The sequence below is a fragment of the Dipteris shenzhenensis genome, chromosome 15 (assembly GCF_047967505.1).
Source record: "Dipteris shenzhenensis isolate YYH24624 ecotype China chromosome 15, Dip_SZ_1.0, whole genome shotgun sequence".
In the NCBI taxonomy this organism is placed as follows: domain Eukaryota; kingdom Viridiplantae; phylum Streptophyta; class Polypodiopsida; order Gleicheniales; family Dipteridaceae; genus Dipteris; species Dipteris shenzhenensis.
The window spans coordinates 34,960,196-34,982,768 of NC_141610.1; the positions used below are offsets into that span (position 1 = coordinate 34,960,196).

The 22,573-nt window shown below is 45.4% G+C and overlaps 1 protein-coding gene across 3 annotated transcripts in view; it reads right to left on the minus strand.

Moving 5' to 3' along the window:
* LOC147893728 (RNA helicase family protein) overlaps positions 1–18,858 on the minus strand; it is a 57,327-nt gene extending 38,469 nt beyond the window's left edge. For all 3 annotated transcript variants that reach the window (XM_087385675.1, XM_087385674.1, XM_087385673.1), the window contains exons 1-7: positions 18,695–18,858; positions 18,457–18,604; positions 12,553–12,627; positions 12,374–12,463; positions 11,798–11,877; positions 3,575–3,644; positions 3,386–3,471 (exon numbers count right to left, since the gene is read on the minus strand). In XM_087385675.1, the coding sequence (XP_087241801.1) occupies positions 3,386–3,471; positions 3,575–3,644; positions 11,798–11,877; positions 12,374–12,463; positions 12,553–12,627; positions 18,457–18,604; positions 18,695–18,795 (650 nt within the window). In that variant the 5' untranslated portion in view covers positions 18,796–18,858. The remainder of the gene's footprint in view (positions 1–3,385; positions 3,472–3,574; positions 3,645–11,797; positions 11,878–12,373; positions 12,464–12,552; positions 12,628–18,456; positions 18,605–18,694) is intronic.
* Positions 18,859–22,573: the final 3,715 nt, after the last annotated feature.

Sequence of the window (22,573 nt, forward strand, 5' to 3'; positions counted from 1 at the left end):
TCCCACTAGGAGTCCTGTCGCCTCTAGCGCGTACAAAATTTGCTGCCTCTAACTCCTCTCACTCCTGGGTATAGTCTAGACCTTGGCATAAGTTAAGTCATAATCCTCCACAAGTTGATCAGTAGCACAGAAGTTTATTGAGTCTACACTGGCGGAGATTGACGGGATCTTTCATAGACAATTTCAAAAGGTTTCTTTTTCATTGAAGAGGTATCGCCCATGAAGATAGATGATTTGAAAAGGTGTCTTTTCTATAGAAGAGGTGTCACCCATTAGTAATAAGCTATGTGCAAGCCTAACTAGGGTCCCACTGGGAGTGCTAGTGTCCAAAATCTGCTGCCACTTGCCTTGTTCACCACATTGAATGTACAGGCTGCGCTTCGACAATTACACAATCAGAGAGCGAAGGACCATGAGGGCCTACCGACTGGGCACTTTGCACATGGACAAGAAGTCCTAGCCAGATGTTCAACCGGGCTGTATGCCACGGCTTCCCACTTGCTTGGAGTTCTACCACTATTGTACCAATACACAAAGACAGGGACCCTATGGAGATTGGGAGCTACCGTACCCTCATGATTGGCCACACTCTGGCAAAGATCTATGGTCAATCTTAGAGGGAGCTCAGCAATCATACAGAGGCTTGGAGGCAGCGGGCACTAGGGTAGGCAAGATTCTAAGGACAGCATTCTACCCTAGATCACATTTTCACTCTGAGGGCTATCATTGAGGACAGACACAGAAAGGTCTACACATGCTTTGTATACTTTCGAAAGGCTTTTGACACTGTCCCACGGTCCTACATGATCAGGAGACTACAGGAGCTACAGATTCCAGAGACATTGATATGGGGGGTGATGAGCATGTATGAGTCAGCCAGAGACAGAGTTCACACCCCAAGTGGTCTATTGGATTGGGGCGAGAGCACGATTGGAGTGAAGTAGGGTTGCCTCCTCTCACCGACCCTCTTCAGGCTTTACATTGACGAGATCACTTCCTTCATAACCGCCTAGGAGGCAAAGGATCACTACTAGCCGATCTCATGATACAAATATTGCTATACGCTGATGACATAGTCCTCATCTCATCCTCAACGGAGGGGCTGCAGAGACATTTGGAGGCCCTCGAGGTGTTTTGTAGAGAGAGAGACCTGACAGTGAACCTTGGGAAGACCAAGGTTATGGTCTCAACACCTCACATGCAGTGCTTCGTCGATTCAGCTTCACTTATCGAGACGAGCCAGTGAAGATAGTGCAGTCCTACACCTACTCAAGAGCAGTCTTCACATGACCCCTTTTCACTATGACAAATGCAGCCCACGCACGACTTACACGGGGGCGGGGTGCTCTAGCCCGGCTGGAAAGACTGTATTTCCAGGCACACTTTCATGATCCACCAACGAAGTGTTGGCTCTTCGATATGCTGGTGCGACCGACTGCCATGTATGCAGCACCTTTCTGGGAATGTGACCTACCGGTAGCAGAATGGAGGAGATTTGAGCGACTACAAGTGACTATGGAGTCTAGGATGATTCGGAGCAAGCCCTCAATCCCACATGAGATAGTACAGGCAGAGTTCACTATGACACCACTACAGATTGATGCCGTCTTCCAATCAGTGACATTCTCATTCATAGAGTCTGGGACTTACCCTAGTGGAGACTATCGAGGTTGGAGTCATCCCGACAATTGGTTGAGAGCTGGGCGTATGCACATATATCCACATGGTTTGCTAGACACGGGATTCAGATGGACAGGCTCCCTCCCTTTCAGTACAGTATGGATGCACCCCCTGAGTTGATCCCGCGAGATGAGATTAACCGTATTATATGGTTAGACCTCCTCCAGCTCCATACATCTCGGACTTGGGAGGGAGATCAACAGAGCTCCCCACCAAGACCCAGTTCTACTGCGACCACTTCCTGAGAGTCTTGGAGGAAGAATAAGCCCCCAGTAGCTTTGTTTAGGGTTTTCCTAAAAGAGCCATCAAAAAAGAGTACAAAACTGTCTTCCAAAATCTGCTCCTGCATTTTCTCCTTCTTCTCCTCAACTTCTTTAATTGAGATTGGCTTCTCTTTATACGTAAGCAAATCTGCAAGTGTTGCACCGGTAGTATCCTCAACCAAGAAAGAGAAGGAGAAGTCCTGCAATTCTGTTATCCACTTGATCATACTATGAGAAAGTGTAGTATTATTCAACAACTGAGGCAATAAAGTACAGCTTGTGAGAACAACAAAAGGATGAGGCAACAAGTAATTTCGAAATCTTCTGCAAGCATATACCAAGCTGGACAATACCAGAATACTTCTTCTCAGCATAATTGTTTAATATGCTTGCAAAATATACCAGTCTCATGTATCTAGATTGCTCACCTTGCTGTAACAATATTGCTCCTAATGCATCACTCCCAACTAAGGGATTCACATAGAATAGCTTTGTAAAGTCCGGTGCCTTCACACAAGACACATTTCCAAGTATTCGTTTCACAGACTCAAAGACTTTCTCACATTCTTTAGTCCAATGCAAAGGCACACTTTTCACAGCTTGCTGAAGTGGATAAAGAAATTGAGAAAGCATACAAATAAACCTTCACAAGTATTTTACCTTCTGAAGAAAAGCATGTAGCTCCTGTATGTTTGTTGTTCATCTGAGCAGCAAGGAGGTCTGTTTGAAGGGCATCTTCTCAGCCCGCTGAAGCTCTTGGAGAGCACGCAGGCTGACAAAGTTTTGAGGTGACAGGAGGCGGTACAAGAACAGTTTTGTGGTGCCAGGGGCCAACATCTAGGCAGTACCTTATCTGCTAGATGGTGGCATACTATGCACACTTTGTACAAGGTTTTGTCCATATTTGAAGCAATACATACTTACTGTTTCTCCTCTCATGTGCATGGCTACTTCTTCCTATATTCACTTGTGCACTATAAGGAAAAGAAGTGAGATTTGAGGTAGCACTATGTGATTCCTGAGCAACATTAATCTCCGCCTGCAGGACTGTTGGCAACAACACATTCAAGCATGTATTTCTGCAACGCTTTTGGATCTAAAGTTTTCATCAGCAATTCATAGATGATACCCCAGTTGAATGATCAGAGTCACAGCAAATCAAATGTTAAAGTGAATAAATAAATCAGTAATTTGTATGCTGTTGCACCCTACTTTTGGCTGCACGACAAGTTCCCTGGTTACGCCAGTCAATAATTCAATTTGGAAAGGTGTGACGTATTGATAATGTGAACAGGTGGACCCCACAAGGTCTCCATGTGAAACATACTCACCTTACTTCAAAATATATTCCAAACAACTACCAACAAAATATATTCCAAACAGCTAACCACCATGTATAAGGTTCAAAACAACTGAAATCATGAAATGAAAGGCTATCCCACCTCGTGTCAAAGAAAGCAGCAATTGATCTTGCTTCTAGAGTTGCTGAAGCGACGATGAGACGGAGCTCTGGTCGACGACGCTGAATCTGATTAACAAAAAACTACAATATTAGTCAAATTACTGCGAATAGGTTTTAGTTGGGCAATAAAGCTTATCCATTTATACCTCAGAAAAGAAATAAAACTGACCTTCTTGAGGAGGCCAAGAAGTAAGTCAGTAGAGGTACTACGCTCATGAGCTTCATCAACCATGATTACACTGCAAGATGAAGAAACAAAAGATCAGTGCTTAACATTTCTTCATTCAGAAAAAGACATAACAAAAATCCAATTGTCACATTGTACATCCAAAAAAATCAAGATGATATACACATTATTACATTCTATCAAAGACAACAGCAAGAAATGAACCAAACCAAAATGACACGTATTTTCAGAGTCCCACACTAGCTCAAATTGTTAAAACTCCAACCTAACATTGTCTCCATCATAATCACTAATCGGATCCAAACTGTTATGGTCTATGCCTCGTTCTAAATAACACGTTATTCGATACCTTTAAAAGAGAAAGCCCATTAACATAAGGAAAGGCATCTATTCCAATGGTGGATACGCGCATCATCCTGCATGCAGGCCAGACACAAGAGGGCCATAGAAGATCACTACTGAGGAACCAAACGGTCATTTGTCCACCTAGGCATTGGATCCTCTACATGTTGTCTAGGGGACCAGGCCACCGGTCTCCAAGGATAGAGGAAATAATCTCGCAGACTCTGGTAAAGGCTAGCACCACCAAGGAAAGTCCGTGATAGCACGCTACTGGTGGTCAGTCTACGTAGCTTGCCCGTGCCCCTCCCTCCTCCTCTATGGTCTCTAAGAGAAAGCTCATCGCCTTGAAAGCGCCATCGTCATAGTGTCTCTTGAGTGGAAGAAGTCTGTGTAAGCATCTAGCAGGGCTCCATCAGGCTCTCTTGATCTCATCTCTATACTGTGAGAAATTGATTTCTGTGTCACTCGACCTTGTGTAGAAAATTCGCCATACCTCTCTAATTGGGGTGGCCAGGAAAGCTAAAAGTGGTCCAAAAATTGCTCCTAAATAGACCATGGTGTCATCCTTTGAGCTCGTAGTATATGGGGCATTTGAGGAAAAGTGCTCCTTTGACTCAACCCTCCTACACGTTGCAAAAGGTCCAGAGCCATATGTTACAAAGGATGCTTGCCCTCTGCACGTTGTCACAATACACAGCCAGTGCGAGGGCACCGGGAAACTACCCAATCGAGGTCCTCAAGACATGTGGGAGATGGATTTGAGTATAGCTACAAGGATTGATGAAACCGTCTTCTAAGATCTACAAGCAGTCATCTCTATAAAAGTTGAGCTTTACAGAAAGCTGATGGGGTGCTAATCAGTCCTCATATGAGAAAATATAGAGATCCTCACTGACGAGCTGGTTTGCCTCATGATAGGTGAGCAACATGGATGGGACCTCCAAGATATACTAAAACAATGGCAATGTATCCATATGGAGTGACATGCCTACAAACCATCTGCATGTCTCAACATTATCAACTCCTCTGGTCTCCCTCCATAGCTAGTGCCACAGATGAGGTCAAGGCCAATCAAGGATGATACCACAGCCTTTTACAGGGACACAGTTTTGGGCCACTTTCTCCAGCTGATCCACTTTCATGGTCAGGTTTGCATTGGTCTCTACTTGATCAAAGATGCAGTGACGCAGAGAGACCCTACTGAGACAAACCAGATAGTAGGAGGTGATGGTGGCAAAGGGGACATAGCTAGACCGAACAGAGCAACTTGTCACAGACTTCTACACATTCGAGTTGGCCCCAGGACACAATGGAGTGGAGGAGGAGCTAGCTGATATGAGGGCAGTGGATTACAAATCAAAGGTAACGTGGAGTTGTGGAGCCAGAGACATAAAGACCATGCTACAAGGCATAGGTTGACCAAAGGGAGGTCCAACCTATCTGGGCTTTACTCAAAGGGGATCATCAAAGTAGAGGCATCATTGTTGTATGGCCCGGCAGATATAGACATCACAAAGGCCCCGCTCCCTACCGCAACAAGACAACCCGGCACAGACAGCTACGAGACATCTTCATATCCCACCCAAGGGCTGCCGTGACACCAAAATCGTAGTTGATAGTAGATCACATCTCCTGCTCTCTCAAGATTTTTGAGTTTTAGTTCTTGGGTTTCTTAGTATAGCACTCAGCAAGGGCTCAAGCGAGCCCTTGCCTCAACCCATAGTGGCTTGTATGAGTTACTTTTCTGATTGTACCTTGTCCCATAGGCCCATGAGGCCTCCGGAAAACGTCAATACATCTTTCATTGAGGATCTTTATTGAGCAGTTTCAGGTTTCATCACATTGACTCCGTGTTGAGAGTGGGCGACGGATTGGTGCCTTATGTGATGTACAGGAGATCGAGTCAAAGGAGCATTTCAACTTCATATGCCCAGTATGTTATGAGATCCGAGGTCGCTACTATTGTCTCTTCAGAGAAAGCTCCGGACTGCTCTCCCATTTCCTTTCTTATCCAATCAAAAATGCTTAGCCGCCTTCATTCATGAGGCTGTTAAGCATTGGGAGCGCTTGCTCACATTACAAAGATAGGGGTGCAGCACGCAGGCAGACTCGTCTCAGAACATGATCAAAGAGTTCTTTCAGCCAGATCACACAGACCCTCATTCCTCAAGTAGTCGGCAAGGCAAAGATCCAAAGCCAGTGACACGACATACCCCACAGAGGGAGGACATATAGATTACACTCGAAGACATCCCTTCCATGCTCACACCCAAGGTGCGACCTGCACGACCTATGCAACCTACAGGAGTAACTGTGGCCCTAGTCAGACGCAAAGCTGCAGCCAAGAGGCTACGCCGGACCGCACCCATAGATAGTCACCAACACTCTATCTCTTATTTTATACAACCGTAGCCTCGCCAGCCATTGGGTCCACCATCACTTTCTAGAGCTCCAATATCTGTTGTATCGAGCCAGACTTCACACACGACTCGATGTGACATGATGATCATGATGATGATATGATGTTATGACTATGTAGCACTTATACTTTCTAGGACTATGTAGCATTTAGCATCTAGCCTGGGTGATGATGCTCGTTTTAGTAGCTCCACCCTTTCAGCTTGTTGTATAAGGTTTCTTATAGTCTCATAGTCCCATCAGTCTTCCGAAGACTTTAATAAACTCTTTCTTTCTTTCTTTCTTTCTTTCTTCGCTTCCCTTCTCTCTCTCTCTCTCTCTCTCTCTCTCTCTCTCTCTCTCTCTCTCTCTCTCTCTGGGGGACCTCCCGTCATTGTTTAGACCCGAGATACGTCCCACGGGAGTCACGGTGGCTCTGGTCTTGCGTCGAGCCTCGTCCAGGAGATCGAGACGCACGGCACCCCTTAACAGGCGCCAGCATCCCATCACCGGCTATGCACCAACCAGGGCGACATGAAATACGAAGGATTCCGCTCCGCTCCAGTCCTTTTCTTTTCATTGTTACATCCAGATGTATTTGATTATGTATGATCAAACTTAGGATTCAGCACGAGTGATGACGCTCGTTTCAGTAGCTCCACCCTTATTGTAGTTTGTATCAAGTTTTCTTTCAGTCTCATAGACCCATCGGTCTTCCGAAGACTCTAATAAAATCTCTCTCTCTCTCTCTCTCTCTCTCTCTCTCTCTCTCTCATGATACAAATATTGCTATACGCTGATGGCATAGTCCTTATATCATCTCTGTAGAAGGGCTGCAGAGACATATGGAGCCCTGGAGGTGTTTTGCATGAGAAAGAAATAAATAAATTTTATTAGAGTCTTCAGAAGACCGATGGGTCTATGGGACTGAAAGAAACCTAACACAAACCACAGTAAGGGTGGAGCTACTAAACGAGCATCATCACCCGTGCTGAGTCCTAAGTCTAATCATACATAGTCAAATACATCTGGGTGTGACAATGAAAAGGAAAAAGACTGGAGCAGAGCTGAATCCTCTATATGTCATGTCGCCCTGGCTGGTGCGTAGCAAGTGATGGGACGCCGGCGTCTGTCAAGGGGCGCCGTGCGTCTCGGTCTCTTGGAGGAGGCTCGACTCAAGACCAGAGCCATTGTGACTCCCGTGGGACGTGTCCCGGGTCTAAACAATGACGGGAGGTCCCCCAAAGTGATCTGTGTCCCCTCGATGCCTCGTGTGTCATGTTGCGGTCGTGGAGTCGAGGTCTCTGTCATGTCTGCGGCTAGAGAATGGACGATCAATATCACTCGATGGAAAGAACTCTGTGATCCTGCTCTGAGAGGTGTCTGGTGGTGTGGCTAAGCCCCATCGCCTGAGTAAGTACTCTCTGTGTCGAAAAGGGACTTGAAGCCGTCTCTGAAGAGACAGTGGTAGCGACCTCGGATCTCGTAGTACACTAGGCACCTGAAAATAAAATGCTCCTCCGACTCAACATCCTGACAGTCGCACGATGTGCATATGCGATGCTCCCTAGGGATCCCCTCTACTCTACCACTCTCTATGCGGATCCCCTCGGAAACTTGACAGTCAACCTTGGGAAAACCAAGGTTATGGTCTTCAACACCTCACGAGCAGTGCTCTGCCAACTCAGCTTCACTTATCGTGGTGAGCTAGTGGAGATAGTATAGTCCTACACGTATTCTTCACATGACCCCTCTTCACGATGGCCCATGCAGCCCAGGCACGACTTACACAAGGATTTGGCTCGACGAGAGCGACAGTGCTTCCAGGCACACTTCCAAGATCCACCAACGAAGGGCTGGCTTTTCGATACGCTAGTGCAACCGACTGCCATGTATGCAACGCCCTTCGAAGGGTACGATCTCCCGAAGCTAGAGTGGAGGAAATTTGAGCGGCTACATGTGATCATGGAGTCCAAGATGATTCGATGTAAGCCTTAGTCCCACATGAGATAGTACAAGCAAAGTTCGCCATGACACCTCTCCAAGTTGATGCCATCTTTCAGACAGTGACTTTCATCCACAGAGTCTAGGACTTACCTCGCTGGAGACTTTCGAGGCTGGCCCTGGAGTCATCCAAACAACTAGTATAGGGCGGGGCAGACACATGGTATGAGCGTATATCCATCTGGCTTGCCAAGCATGGTATCCAGATGGACAGACTCCCTCCCTTTCAATACAACATGGATGCACCTCCTGAGTTGATCCCACAAGATGAGATCAATCTTATCATACGGTTAGATCTCCTCCAACTCCACACATCTCGGACTTGGGTAGGGGACCAAGAGTTCCCCACCAAGATCAAGTTCTATCACGACCACTTCCTGAGAGTGTCGGATGAGAGATTCATCATCACACCCCAGTACCTCGAGGATAGAGGAGTCTCACAGGCACTGAGGATTGCCATTGGACAGATGCGGGTTTCGTCCCATCAGCTGGGGATTGAGTCAAGAAGAGTTGCAGGTATACCCAAAGAGCAAAGGATTTGCATGCAATGTATGCTGGGGGCGGTTGAGACAGAGGAGCATTTTCTCTGTATTTGCCCAGCCTATTATGAGATACGGGGACGCTACCCATGTCTCTACCTGGAGGGGAGTGGCTTCGGTCCACTATTAGGACATCCATTTCCATGACTAGGTATGTATTGGGCTCTATCTGATGGAGATATGCCGGCACAGGGAGACACTACTACGATGGATCAGAGAGCAGCAGGAGGCAGCTAGACCAAAGGACATGAAGGGCTGACCGGACACAGTGACGCGTCACAGACTTCTATACATATGAGTCAGCCCCAAGACACAAAAAAGTAGACAAGGAGGAGCTAGCGGATATGAGGGCAGCCTGGACCAGCCGAGAGAGCCGACGTGGTACCACTGAGAGAGGGACGCAGAGATCACGCACGAGATTGAGAGTGCCCAAAGCACATTCTATTGAGGTCCAACCTATCAAAGCTCTCCTCAAGGGGGACCGACAGAGACAAGGGGTCACCTTGGGCATAGCCCAGAGCGTTTAGAGATTGAGGAGACCGCGCCCCCACCACAGCGCGAAACGGCTCGACAAACGCAGATACGAGATATCTTCATAGCTCACCAAAGAGCCATTATTGTGTCGGGCTTCGGTTTCTGAGCCCCAGCTCCGAGGTCAACTTGATTCAGCTTGTACTTGACTGGTGTTTGACTGACTATGATTTTGCTAACATAGATTAGTATTCAGCAAGGGCCCTAGCGCGCCCTTAGCTCCAGCCCCACTGAGGCTTGTATGAGTCTACTTTTTTTGTGCACTTTATCCCATAGGCCCGTGAGGCCTCCAGCGGACATTAATACATCTCTCTCTCTCTCTCTCTCTCTCTCTCTCTCTCTCTCTGTGGAGAGGGGAAGATGGGCAAGACCCAGGGTACCAAGAGAGGAAAGAATATGTAAAATCTGCCCCGCAGGAGAAGTAGAAAATGAGCAGCATGTACTCCTAAGATGTCAAGCATATGCGCAAATCAGAGAATGTTATGGGGGCAATAGAAGCAACCTGAAATCCCTACTGGAGTGGCCATCCAAAGAGCTAGGCAACTACATAAAGGAAATTTTAGAATATCGCAACAAAGTACTTGGTCTAGCACACAGGCTAGCACAACAAGTACTCACTGCATAGCACATTTATGCTTTTATTTATGCTATTTTCTTTCATTGGATGTAAACAAACACTACTTGTTGATAGTGATCACTGTCCCATAGATCCTGAAGGGTCTCACGAGGACGTTAATACAATCATATCATCTCATCTCTCTCTCTCTCTCTCTCTCTCTCTCTCTCATAGGCTGCAAGTTATTTTATTGGCATTGATGATCCGATATAAACCAGCAGTTCCAAACCAAATCGTTTTGATTGAGTTCGAGTCCTCTCACTCCAGCTTGATGAAGCATTCTAGGTAATCACATACCTGCACCAAGTCAATGATTTTGGTTACTGGAACTCAGGCCAATGCAGGTTACCATGACTAGGCTTACCCCGCATCCATGACATTAGCAATTGAGGGTGATTAGAGCTGCCAGTATGCACGCACATGTAGATGGTTTGCAACCAAGGACTCCACATAAATATATCGCCTCCCTTTCAATATAGCCTAGAGGCCCCCTCTATCTGCTCACCTATCCTGACACTAACCCGGTCATTCGAAAGTATCTCTTACAAATCCACACATACAAGACTTGGTTAGCCCGTAGTGAATTTCCTGTGAAGCTCAACTAGTACAGAGATCACTACCTACACATATCAGAGGAGGACTTCATCGATTCACTAGGCTACACACAGATCCACCTTTGCGGATTTCGATCAGGCAGCCCTGTGTTTTTTCACAGCGATTATGCATTGAACTAGATGGGCTGAGGGCATACCAAGAGAGGGCCACATCTGCATTATATGTGATCTAAAGGAGATTGAATCAGAGAAGCCTTGCTTTCAGATGCCTTGTGCACTATGAGATCCAAGGTCGTCATCATTGTCTTTTTCAAAGATGGATTCGGACCCGTCTCTAGCCTCCTGGTTCATATGGATCAAAGATGTTTAGCTATACATTCATAAGGTAGAAATGGCACAGAGACCAGCTGCTCAGGGCACATTGACAAGATCAAGGGGTTCAACTTGTCTCCACCCAGATCGTGATGATCAAGATTTCATGTAAAATAGTACAGACAAGCAGTCCCCACTATTGAGCCTTATGGACTCTTTGGAAGGACCAAAACCATTGGGTTTTTGGTGATCCTTCTCTAAACAAGTTCTCTTTTTTCCGACCATCCCTGAGGCAGTCCTTATATGACTGTCTGCATGCGGGCCAGTTAAATTACTATATGCAAGTTTTCTAAAGCTGTAATTGCTCTCCTTCTTGGAGACAACTTCTGTTAATATCATTAGCTAGATTTCACCCCCCCAAAACAAAGTGTGTGTGTGTGTGTAACTAAGAATCGAGAAAGCCATAATTTCAAGGTTAACTTCTTAAAGACCTTTTCTATTTCCAACATTATACACATCGGTAATCAATCTACAAAGAAAACTAGCACGTATGCCCCTTTAGCATTCTTGGTAAATACAGCATGATCACACTATGTTCAACATGACATGTCGCCTAAGGTGGCTAGCCTACAACTTAAAAAGCAAAGTCAATCATGTTGCTTCTTGAAGGACAATATAAACTTATTGAAAGATGCGATACAGACATGATTGAAAGATTTTTGAACTTAGGAGATGCTGGAATATTATTAAGGCAAACCTTGAGAAAAAGGAGAAAATGCATTCTCCCATGGAAGATTGAGCAATATTTATCCCGGCACCGGTAACTTCCTACCCTCACAATAAATGTTTACTCTCCTTGGAATACCAAAAAATTTATGATTAATGAAAAAAGAAAGTACAAACGAAATACCTATATTTGGTCAAGAGTGGGTCCTCCATCATTTCTCTCAAGAGTACACCATCCGTCGTATACTTTATCTTTGTTAGACCCTTCAAACAAGAGACAATCTGTTTAAATCAAGTGCTACATGAATGTAAGTCCAATTATACTACTTAGCCATGAGTCTCACTGATGAGTAACATAACCATAAACACAAAAGGGCAACTTAAACAAATTAGAAAAGCTAGGTTCTTAAGTGAGGATTTACTTTGCACAAACAAGTGGAAGATAGACACAAGTTTCAAGAAATGGGATGAACAAAATCAATCAAGATCGTGAATTTGCCAGCAAATTAAACGAAGTCTCCTACTACATTTGGTGTCATAACATACAAAAAGTTTGTAAATGAACATGAAACAAGACAAACTCATCACAAAAAACACCACGGCCCTTCTCAACGTACTCTTATGCTTACTGATTTCTATCAAGCCTGAGAGAATCTTATGGCTGGCTCTCTTGATAACCAAGCAAAAACCCACATATAACAAAGTTAAAAGATCCTAACACGGTGTATTGCCCATAAGTATGGTGGGGGCAGGAGCATACCAGAATTGTCATATCTTCAAAGCGGATTGAGTAACCAACTTCATGTCCCAATTTCACATGCATTTCCTCAGCCACTCGTGCTGCAACTGTCTGCAATCAGAAGCACTTTTTGACAAAACTAAATACACTGTGGCTTGCATGACAAAGAACAAAAAGAGCTTTCATTCAGAAGAAAATACTTGTGCAGCTATTCGCCTTGGCTGTGTGCAAGCAATCAGCCTCCCTCCTGCAGCCCAGCCCCCCTCCACAAGATACTGCACCACATCAATAGATACATAATAACCTGTTAGCCTATTTTACGCTCATAACAAAATGGATTATATTTGCATTCAGAAAATTCGCATCAGCTACAATGATTGAAATTGAGCAGCATTATTACTGGCAGCTCATCCTGTGTGCTGATGCTATGCATGATCAATTCTTGAAAGTTCCTCAATCATATCATCTCTCTATACTGACTTGCATAGATAAACCTACATGAAGATATGCATGTATCAACAACTGTCAGGCTCGGGTCCTGGCCTGACAGGTTACAGATCTCGTCGTTGCCACTTTGAGGCCTCAAAGAGATTGGGGCACTCAACAACTGGAGGCTGGTCCTGATCACAATGCAGTAGACTCCGGCAACAATCCTGGGCAAAGGAGACACTAGACCATATGTGGGAAGCTAAGCACACCACCAACTGAGAGCGCCAGGGCAGATTACATCAGGAAGACATCATTGTCCAAACCAAACCAACTACACCGCAGCCATGGGTTAATCAAACGGGGGTGTACCATCTGGAACTGGCCAGCCATACTGTTCTTAACTGCCAATATATTACATCTAAAACATGTGTGTGCATGCGCGCACACCCCGGTTTTGAGAAGGCTCACGACAGAGTGGAGTCATCTTTCCTAGAGGGTACTATGCGGAGATTGGGTTTCTCACACAGATGGATAAAAGGAGTTTATGCGCTTTATGCGGGGAGCTCTAGTCAGATGCTTATCAGAGGAGACATGGGCAAGGCCTTTCCTCTCTCTCGCCCAGTCCGCCAGGACCCCTTGCTCCCCTTCTCTTCTTGTTTGTGGCGGAGGCTTTGGGCTACTACTTGGGATCACAAATGGCGGGCCTCACAAGGTTGAGGCTCCCAAACAAACAAGAGGAGCTGCTGGACTCTGAGTTTGCCGATGACACGGCCTTGTATGTAGAGGGCACCGCAGCAAGTTTGGAGAGAGTCAGGGGAGCCCTGGCTATCTACTGTGAGGCCTCGGGTGCGCGGATCAACTGGAAAAAATCCATAGGTTTCTTCATAGGCTCTGAGGAGACACAAGAGATTCGAGAGTGGGGGAGCAACTTTGGCTTCCGATGGATACTGCGGGGCCAGACAACGAGATACCTCGGATGCCAAGTTGGTATTGATATTACAGCAAAGCAGCAGATCGCCCTGGTCCTCGAGAGTATTCGGCGCAAGCTTCTCTACTAGAGCTCCGCCAAACCCTCCCTAGCGGGCCGTGCCTTAGTGGCAAACCAGGTCCTTCTTGCCACGGCTTGGTATATCGCCTCCTACTGGTGTTTTCACAGAGGGAGCATTAGGCAGCTCCGACTTTTGGTTCGGAACTTCCTTTGGACAAGATCGGACAGCACGAGGAATACTAGAGCCCGAGTCGCTTGGCAAATGGTGATCATGCCGCAAGCACTCGGAGGCTTGGATATCATTGATCCAGAGATGCAAAGCAGAGCCCTTTTGGGCAAGTTGGTTGTTCGCGGCCTCACCCCAGGTGCAGAGACTTGGAAGCTCTTCTTACAGCGAGGGCTTCTCCACGCACTAGGCAGTGGCAGCATTCACATAGATGGATCTTCTCAGAGGCCCCCCTTACGGGGAAGGGTTCCCCTTGAGGAGGAGCCTCCATAGGGTCTGGCAGAGATTAGCAGGGGGCCTCATTCGTGCATGCTTGGGCGGCAGACTCACATTAGTTGGGCACAGTGGGATGGTGGACCGGCCGGCTCCTTTAGCAGATGGAGCAGATTACCCATGGAGGAAGGGCAAGGCTTGGCGCTTTGGCGCAGTTGCAAGGGACAGGGCAGAGGATGAGAGAGATTGACCTAGCCATCCCTGAGTCTTGGTGGGAGGGACTTCGCGTGTGGATGGACAGCAGATGGTTGGGCCAATTTTCTCGAACTGGTGTCCCCTTGAGGATGATGATGCAGCTAGGCAACATGCCGCCCGATTTTTCCCGTGTAGGACCTAGAGACCCACTCCAGGCACTCACTGAGAGAGACCCAAAGATGGATGGGAGTCTAGATGGGACTCATTGGCAGATGATCAGAGTAGTGGGACGTTTGGGTAAGGAGTGGCACATTGATCCTCCCAGTATCTCAGAGCAGGATGCCCCCAGATGGCACCTCTAGCTTTGGGAGGGTAGGCCCTTGAGGAAAGTCCAAGAAGAGTGGTTCTAGCCCTCCAGGGGTGGCCTTGCTGAGCAAGTGGACGAGGTGCCCTTCTTTTCCTACACCACATGGATTGGCAGGAGGCTTCAAATGGACTCCTTGATGTGGACCCCTTCGAGGGAGAGGCATTGGGTGATCCAAAGAGTGCCCCGGGAGGTCCGTTCCAAGTTTTGGATGCGGTTATGGTCCAGCTTGCGGCCGAGGAAGATCTCTTATTCCTTCTGGCTAGCCGCCCACGGAGGCTTGCCCATCGGCCCATGGTTGGAGCAGATGCGGGTGGAGGGGCAATGTCATTGCTGCTCTGCTCGTTTTCTGGAGACGATCCCTCACTACCTCTGGAACTGTCGTAGCACAACGAGGATTTGGATGGGAGCCCTCAGGATTATGACCCGTACACACAGTCTTCAGAGGGATTGCACATGGGGAATGGTGACCTGGTTGACTGAGGGAGGACACGCGTTTCAGATTGATGAGATATCCCCAGATTACCGGACATAGGGTCAGAGTATTCAGAGGATAGAGCTCCATGAGGCGATCCCTCCTAATAGCCTTGTTCCTCCTCCTCCAGAGGGAAGCATATGGGAGGTAGTAGCCAATATTAACATTTGGGTTGCTTGCTGCAGTATGGTGATGGGTGAGCATCTGGTTCCACCCTCTGCTACCTTGGTCACCATCTGGCAGGATATCATCTACACCCTACGCTCCACCTGGGAGCATGGGGCCCCAAGCTCTAGGGCGACTGTCGCGAGGCACGCTCAATTTCGCAAGGCTTGGCTTGCAGGAGTCTCTTACACTTTCACTCCGCGAGGGATTCACTGGTTGTATAGTCCCCCCACTTGGATGCTAGCCCTAGTACCAGAGATCCCCTAGGCAATGAGCTGGGTTTCTATAGAACAGGCCGGTTGTTTCTTTCAGCCATTTCCAGTTTTTTTTCATACCCAGCACCTTCGAGGCTGCTGTTTTGTATGAAGTCTTTCAAGCATTAATAGAGGGTTATTTTCTTTGCCAAAAAAAAAAGAGAGCAGAGCCAACACACGGCATTGGGGAAAGCCGAAATAAATTGCACAATCTTGAAATATAAAGAAAAGACGGGTCTTGTAAGAAACGTTAAATTATTGACAAACTCAAGAAAACATGTGGCATAGTACCACGTATAAGTGCAACAAAATTCTCACTACACCAACTTTTAAAGGACCCTAGACTCCTTTATTAAGCTGAATCATATTCTACACCTAAATACCACAAAGTTGTTACACATTGAAACCTCCCCATACCAACTCTAGTAAAAATAAGATCCTAGTAGGGTACAACTTCAAGCTAGAGTCCAATTTTCTTAACAAAAAGTTAAGTGTGATGTACTTACCAAAAATCAGTTACAGCATTATATAACTTTCTTAACAGAAAGTTAAATCGGAGTTACCATAAACATCCAGTAAGTTACCAGTGATCTTACCCAAAATCCCTTGGGTAACAGCACACACATGAACTCAGTTGCAAGGAAGTAATGGACAGCCAGTAACAATTATCCTTAGAGTGACACAAGCTGATAATCACATGCTTATCACTCCACCCATAAGACAAAATCGTGGTATTTTGCATTAAGACCTCGTTATTTAGGTTTAGGCCAAGGTGGCCTAGGAGACTTTGATTCTTCCCACATGGGAAGGGGTTCTTAATATCATTGATCCAAATTCATAGTGCAGGGGGGCTTTGCATTGCAACATTGTGGTCAAAGAACTTATTCCTAGGCAAGAGCCATGGAAATATTTCTTTATCCGTTGCATACAATCCTGTACTCCTTCGGATGGAGCTGGATGGGTAGTACCAAGTGGATCTTTACTTCAGACCATCCAAATCCCCCTCCTCCCCTCTTATGGTGTTGTTCTGAAAGCTTCGGCCAGCTTTAGGAGCATTCTTTGGAGAGTTCCCCCTTGCCCTTTGGAAGAGATTGATAGACAGCCTGCCATGTGGAATGATAGCATGCTTGATGAGCATGATAGACCACTTGGCACTTCTCATAAATGCAATGGTCTAGATGGAAGAAAGACCCTACTTCTTCTGTCAGATCCTGTAAAGCTTTCAGAAACTTCCAGAGGATCGTAAATTCAAACTAGTAAGTCACCTCAAAGTAATTGCAAGGAGATGGGGAATTCAGCAAATTGATATAGCCATACTCATGGATTGGGTTGATACAAATGATAGGCCTAGTTCTTGCCCTACTTGGATGGAGGCTTTCATGAGGACAGGTATTCCACTTCAGGTCATAGCACTACGACGATAAGATGAGGATGCCTTGATCTTCGATGTTTAGTAAGGGGGCACACTATCTAGATCTACATATGATATTTTGTTGGGAGTTCTTTTTCATCCAGTCAAGATCATAGGTTATGTGGAGCATGACTCAAATTCACAATGGTGCCTAGACCTAGACCCGCTTCTTATCTCTTTGAGCTCACGGAGAATTTGGCTCTATAGAAGAGTCTCCATAAAGTTTTTGCAGCTGGAACTTGGAGACTGGGAGTGGATTGATGCACCCTTCTCTCGTTACACGATCAATAATACCAGGAAATTTCAGCTCAGTTATAGAGATTGGAGGCCCTTAAGAGTTCCTCATTGGGAAAGTTTTCAGATTTGTGCTGATTTGTAGAATGTTTCTTGGAAGAGGCTCTAGAATCCCTCAAGATTAGAAAAATCACTCTTTCATTTTGGCTTTCTATTCACGAAGGGATTGCAGTGAACCTATGTTCAGGGCTAACTTTACTTGTCCTCAATGCCTTTCTCTTGTGGAGTCCATTCAACATTGCCTATGGGATTGTTGTCAAGCAAGAATCTTTGACAAGGGGTAGCTAGGATTTCTTGGGTCCTTTCACTGTATGATGTTCCATTTTACCCTTCGGGGCCATGCATGCCTCTGTGGATTCTTGTTGGGAGACATTGGCAAGTATTTCGGCATGGCACATTTGGAGAGCCAAATGCAAAGAGGCGTTAGATGGATCTCAAGTCCACCCTTCTCACGCTATGGCCAGTATTTTGTCTCCGAGCAGCTTGTGCCAAGAGGTCTATTTTCCTTGGGGAATGGAGTGGCTCCCCCTTTTTTTCAGAGACCACAGCAAGGTTGAGGTGGCACTTTCAAGCTCAACCTTGGCATTAACTAGTTCGCTCTGAGAGCCTTTGATTGGTCCGTCTAGAGGTGTTTGTTCTCATACTTCTATGTTGTATTTCTGCCTTGAGCTTGCTCTTCCAAGTTTCGTTCATACTTGATATAAGTTTTTTTCAAGAAAAAAAATCGTGAACAAAATTTGAGCCTGCCACATCCAATTTTAAACATACCCACAGCTATGTCTTCTTAAATGACCCTTGTTGTAGTGTTATGAATCTGTTGTTGTCTCTATGGCATTTGTTGATAGTGCTATACCTCCAGGTGTTCAGATATCAAAGTAGATTAAGGATGCTTTGTTTTATAAGCCTCTGTTGATGGTGGCAAGTAATGTCTAAATTTAATTTAAGATGGACAGGGGCGGCTACTAACAACTGACTACTCAGAAATGCAAGACTCGACTCCACATGTAATTCCCGACTGGTGGATGCAAATTTTCGAGCTTTGCACGATCCAAACATCTCCTCCAAAGTCTATTAACCATCCAAAGCTTACCTGAGGAATCTGTGTGGTCTTTCCACTTCCTGTCTCGCCCAACACTATTGTAGTTGCGTGATTTTCGACTAGGTAAAGCAGCGCAAGACGGCTCTTGTAAACGGGAAGGCGCTGCCTTTGCTTTTCAATGGTCATAAACCCAGAAGAACTGCAAAAAGTGTCACACTTAGCTTTTGGACTTATTTACAACAGCTGACTCCACCCGGTGCCACTTTCACAGCATGCTTCTAACACTTACTAGTGCGAGGGTGGCGCAACGAACGGAACTCCGTCGTCTTCATCGATTAGACTGGACAAAACAGCGGGTTTATGATCGCCTGGCCTCCAAAACTGTGCCATTTTGAAAATTGGAGCTTAAACAGTCGTTAAAGACCAGTTGCTGAGTGCATGTTGAAATTTGGCTTGAGGCATTAAGAGGGAAACTTTTGAGGTCATCTTTGGTTCCAAATTTTGCTCCTTAGGATTAGTTAAGGCTCTTAACCGAGTGTCCACATTAGTTAGCATTTTTTAAATGTAGTTGCGTTAAATCTCCTAACTGCTCGTTAAAAATGTTTGTAAATTTAACCCCTTCAAAATAGGTACTTTAAGGACTTTTAAGAAGAGAAAGAAGTTGGAATGTGAAAATTCCCACTCTCTTCATGAAGCGTCCCTACACAGTTTCACACACACTACCTGCTCCACTCACGCTCCACTCACGCACTGCCTCTTAGTGTAGTACCTTATAAAAGCTAATACGATGATCAGTGCAAGGGTTTATGCCAGCAACTTAGATCTGAGACTAAGCATCATCTTTTGTGTGAGGAAGAGGCAATACACAAATACCATCGTTTGGTATGGCAAGCTTTAGTTTGCCAGAAGGAGAACGAGTTAATAAACATTTTGTTTAGTAACTCCTCTAAAGGTTTCTGGCAAAAGTTACTTGAGCAAACAATCCTTATCTCCTGTCACAAACACCACACTTTAGCACTTGTATGCACACACACTATGTGATGTTGCTACAACTAGCTAGCACCCAATCTCTTGCACTCACCACGTCCTACATCCTACACACTTTTCAGTTCATGGTGTCAAACACACAGCCTTGGAGCTTCACAATGATCGAGTGAAAGATCACAAGTGCCTATGTACTTACTTCATTACAAAAGGACTAAATACTATGGCTTGGATCTTAGCTAAGCTCTTTAACGAGCTAGTTTGCACCGGTTTCCCTCATACTTGACCCTTAACTCCATCACTCCCATTCACAAAGCAAGGGGTCCCATAGCCTGGAAAACTACAGCACCATTATTATTAGACATGTCATGTCCAAGATCTATTTGCAATCCACATAGAGGTTAGCTAATTTGTGAAGATTCAAGGATTAAAGCCAAGGGACGGGCATGATTATAGACCTATCATGTGACTTTATATCACATACTCACACTCAAAGGTGTCATTGAGGAGGCCAGAGCACGGAGATAGAGGGTTTACTGCACCTTTGTGGATTTTCACAAAGCTGTTGGCTAGTGCTAAGAGCTTGCCTCATCAGTCATTGTAGGGGCTAGAGTATGATCAACAGATCATCTAGGTAGTCATGGCACTTTATGAGAGTCTCAAGCAACATTCAACTAAGTGTAGGGTGGACAAAGGAGATTATGAGCACTATTAGGGTCAAACAAGGTTCTCCATTATCACCAACCTTGTTTGGCCTCTATATAGACACGGTTTCATTGGGACTCTAGGGCGATTGGCTGCTCTCTCATCATATCCTTGAGCCAGATCCTCTCATCCTTAACAAACGGCCTCCAGTGATACTTGAATGCACTTCATAGCTTTTTGCAAGACACGACTTGAAAGTCAAAAACCAAGGTCATGATCTTCAATACATCTTGGATAGCCATGCACAAAGAGCATTTCATGCTCGGATGGATTATCAATGGAGGTTGTTGCATCCTATACATAGTTGGGGGTTCTTTTTTTGCCTGATTTATAATGTGTCTATTGATGTAGGCCCAAACTAAGTAGGAGGATATGCCATGCTTGCTAAACTTGAGCAACAATGGTTTCTCTCTCATTTCCATGATCCTCGGACCAAGTCTCTTCTCTTTGACTCTTTAGCCTACCCGGCGGGTATGTATGGTAGCCCTTGTAGGGCAGTCAAACCTATCAAAGATATATTAGGCTCAAGTGGAGAGACTTTGGGTTCTCTTGCTTTCACATATGATTTGCACCAAGCCCTCAATCCCACATGAGATAGTCCTAGTTGAGTTCAAAGCATCCCGCTACAGCTTGATGTAGCATTCTAGGTTATCATACCAACTCCTTGAGGATATCGATCAGGTAGTTTTGTGTCTCACCACACCAACTTTGCATTGAGAGTGGAACAAATAAGGGCATACCTAGAGAGGGTCACATCCATACTTTATGTGTGATGAATAAGAGGTTGAGTCAGAGGAGGACTTCTCTTTCAAATACTTTGTATACTATGAGATCCATTTTTGTTGGAGAAAGAGACAAGGGAGTTGGCTCTCTTCCCAATGCTTCCTGACATATCCTGCTCAAGCCTCATGGACCACTCAGAGATTCTACTCTCCCCTTCATATACAAACAACCCTCTGCAAACCAACAACATGCAACTAACAAGCAAGCAAAAGGACAAGCAAATAATTCCTCTTTTTGCCCAAACTGCAACTCCCACCTGACGTGATGTGGGGGTGGTACTGCAAGAAAACAAAGGATATTTCTTCTCAACACCTTTACCAAGAAGCTCCATCTACCCTTCCAGTCTTAGGAAAGTCTTAGAAGCTATTGAAAGGGACGTTTAAAAGTCAACTGAAGAAAATAGTACACATGCCAATCTAAGTACCACCGAGGTTTTACAAGGAGCACATTCAAATTCACGAGAATTTCCTTTTATTTATCAAGTAATCAGCAAAAAAAAACACTAGCTTGTCCGACATGGGGCCACATCTAGGATACCACAGTGGACCATGCATACCAATTGTAGATAGTGCTCTATCACAAGTTTTATGTTGCATGGCCTCATACAATATTGGGCTCCCTCTTAGGCTTGACCCCTCTACTAGCATCTAGATAATCACGACAGTGATGCCACATCAGAACTTCCATTTTGTCCATGAGGCATAGAGATTTTATTTTTATGTATTGGTGCTTCTATGAGTATGGCTATGCTGTATTTGTCTTGGGTGTTGATGCTCGCCTAAGGATTTCTTCCTACCCCCCCATGGCTTGATGCAACATTCGGGATTATTACATCAAACTCCTTGAGGATATTGATTGGGTAGTTTCGTGCCTCACCACACCAACTTTGCATTGAGAGTGGAACAATTGAGGGCATACCTAGAGTGGGTCACATCTATACATTATGTGTGACGAATAAGAGGTCAAGTCAGAGGAGGACTTCTCTTTCAAATACTTTGTAGACTATGAGATCCATTTTTGTGGGAGAAAGAGACAAGGGAGTTGGCTCTCTTCCCACTGCTTCCTGACATATCCTAATCAAGCCTCGTGGACCACTCAGAGATTCTACTCTCCCCTTCATATGCAAACAACCCTTTGCAAACCAACAACATGCAACTGACAAGCAAACAAAAGGACAAGCAAATAATTCCTCTTTTTGCCCAAACTTCAACTCTCACCTGACCTCTTACATGGGGTGGTACAAGCAAACAAAGGAGATTTCTTCCCAACACCTTTCCCAAGAAGCTCCATCAGCCCTTTCGGTCTTAGGAAAGTCCTAGAAATTGTTGAAAGGGAGGTTCAAAAGTCAACTGAAGAAAATGGTACACAAGCCAATCCTAGTGCCACCAAGCTTTTACCGGGAGCACAATCAAATTCATGAGAATTTCCTTTTATTATTAAGCTATCTGCAAATAAAACACCAGCTTCCCATCCAACGATCTGTGCATAAGGACTCAGAGGAGTGGCTTTAGTCACATGCTCTAGTAGGATTTCTTCTTGGGCCCCCCCCTATTGCCCGCCTAGAAACCTGGCTCAGGAACAATTAGGTTAGGAAAGGGATTACAATCACTAATGTACTTTTTCTTAGGAGGGATACTACATGTTGTTGTTTGAAGGTCAGATATGGTAATAAGAGCTTTACACTACAAGATATAAA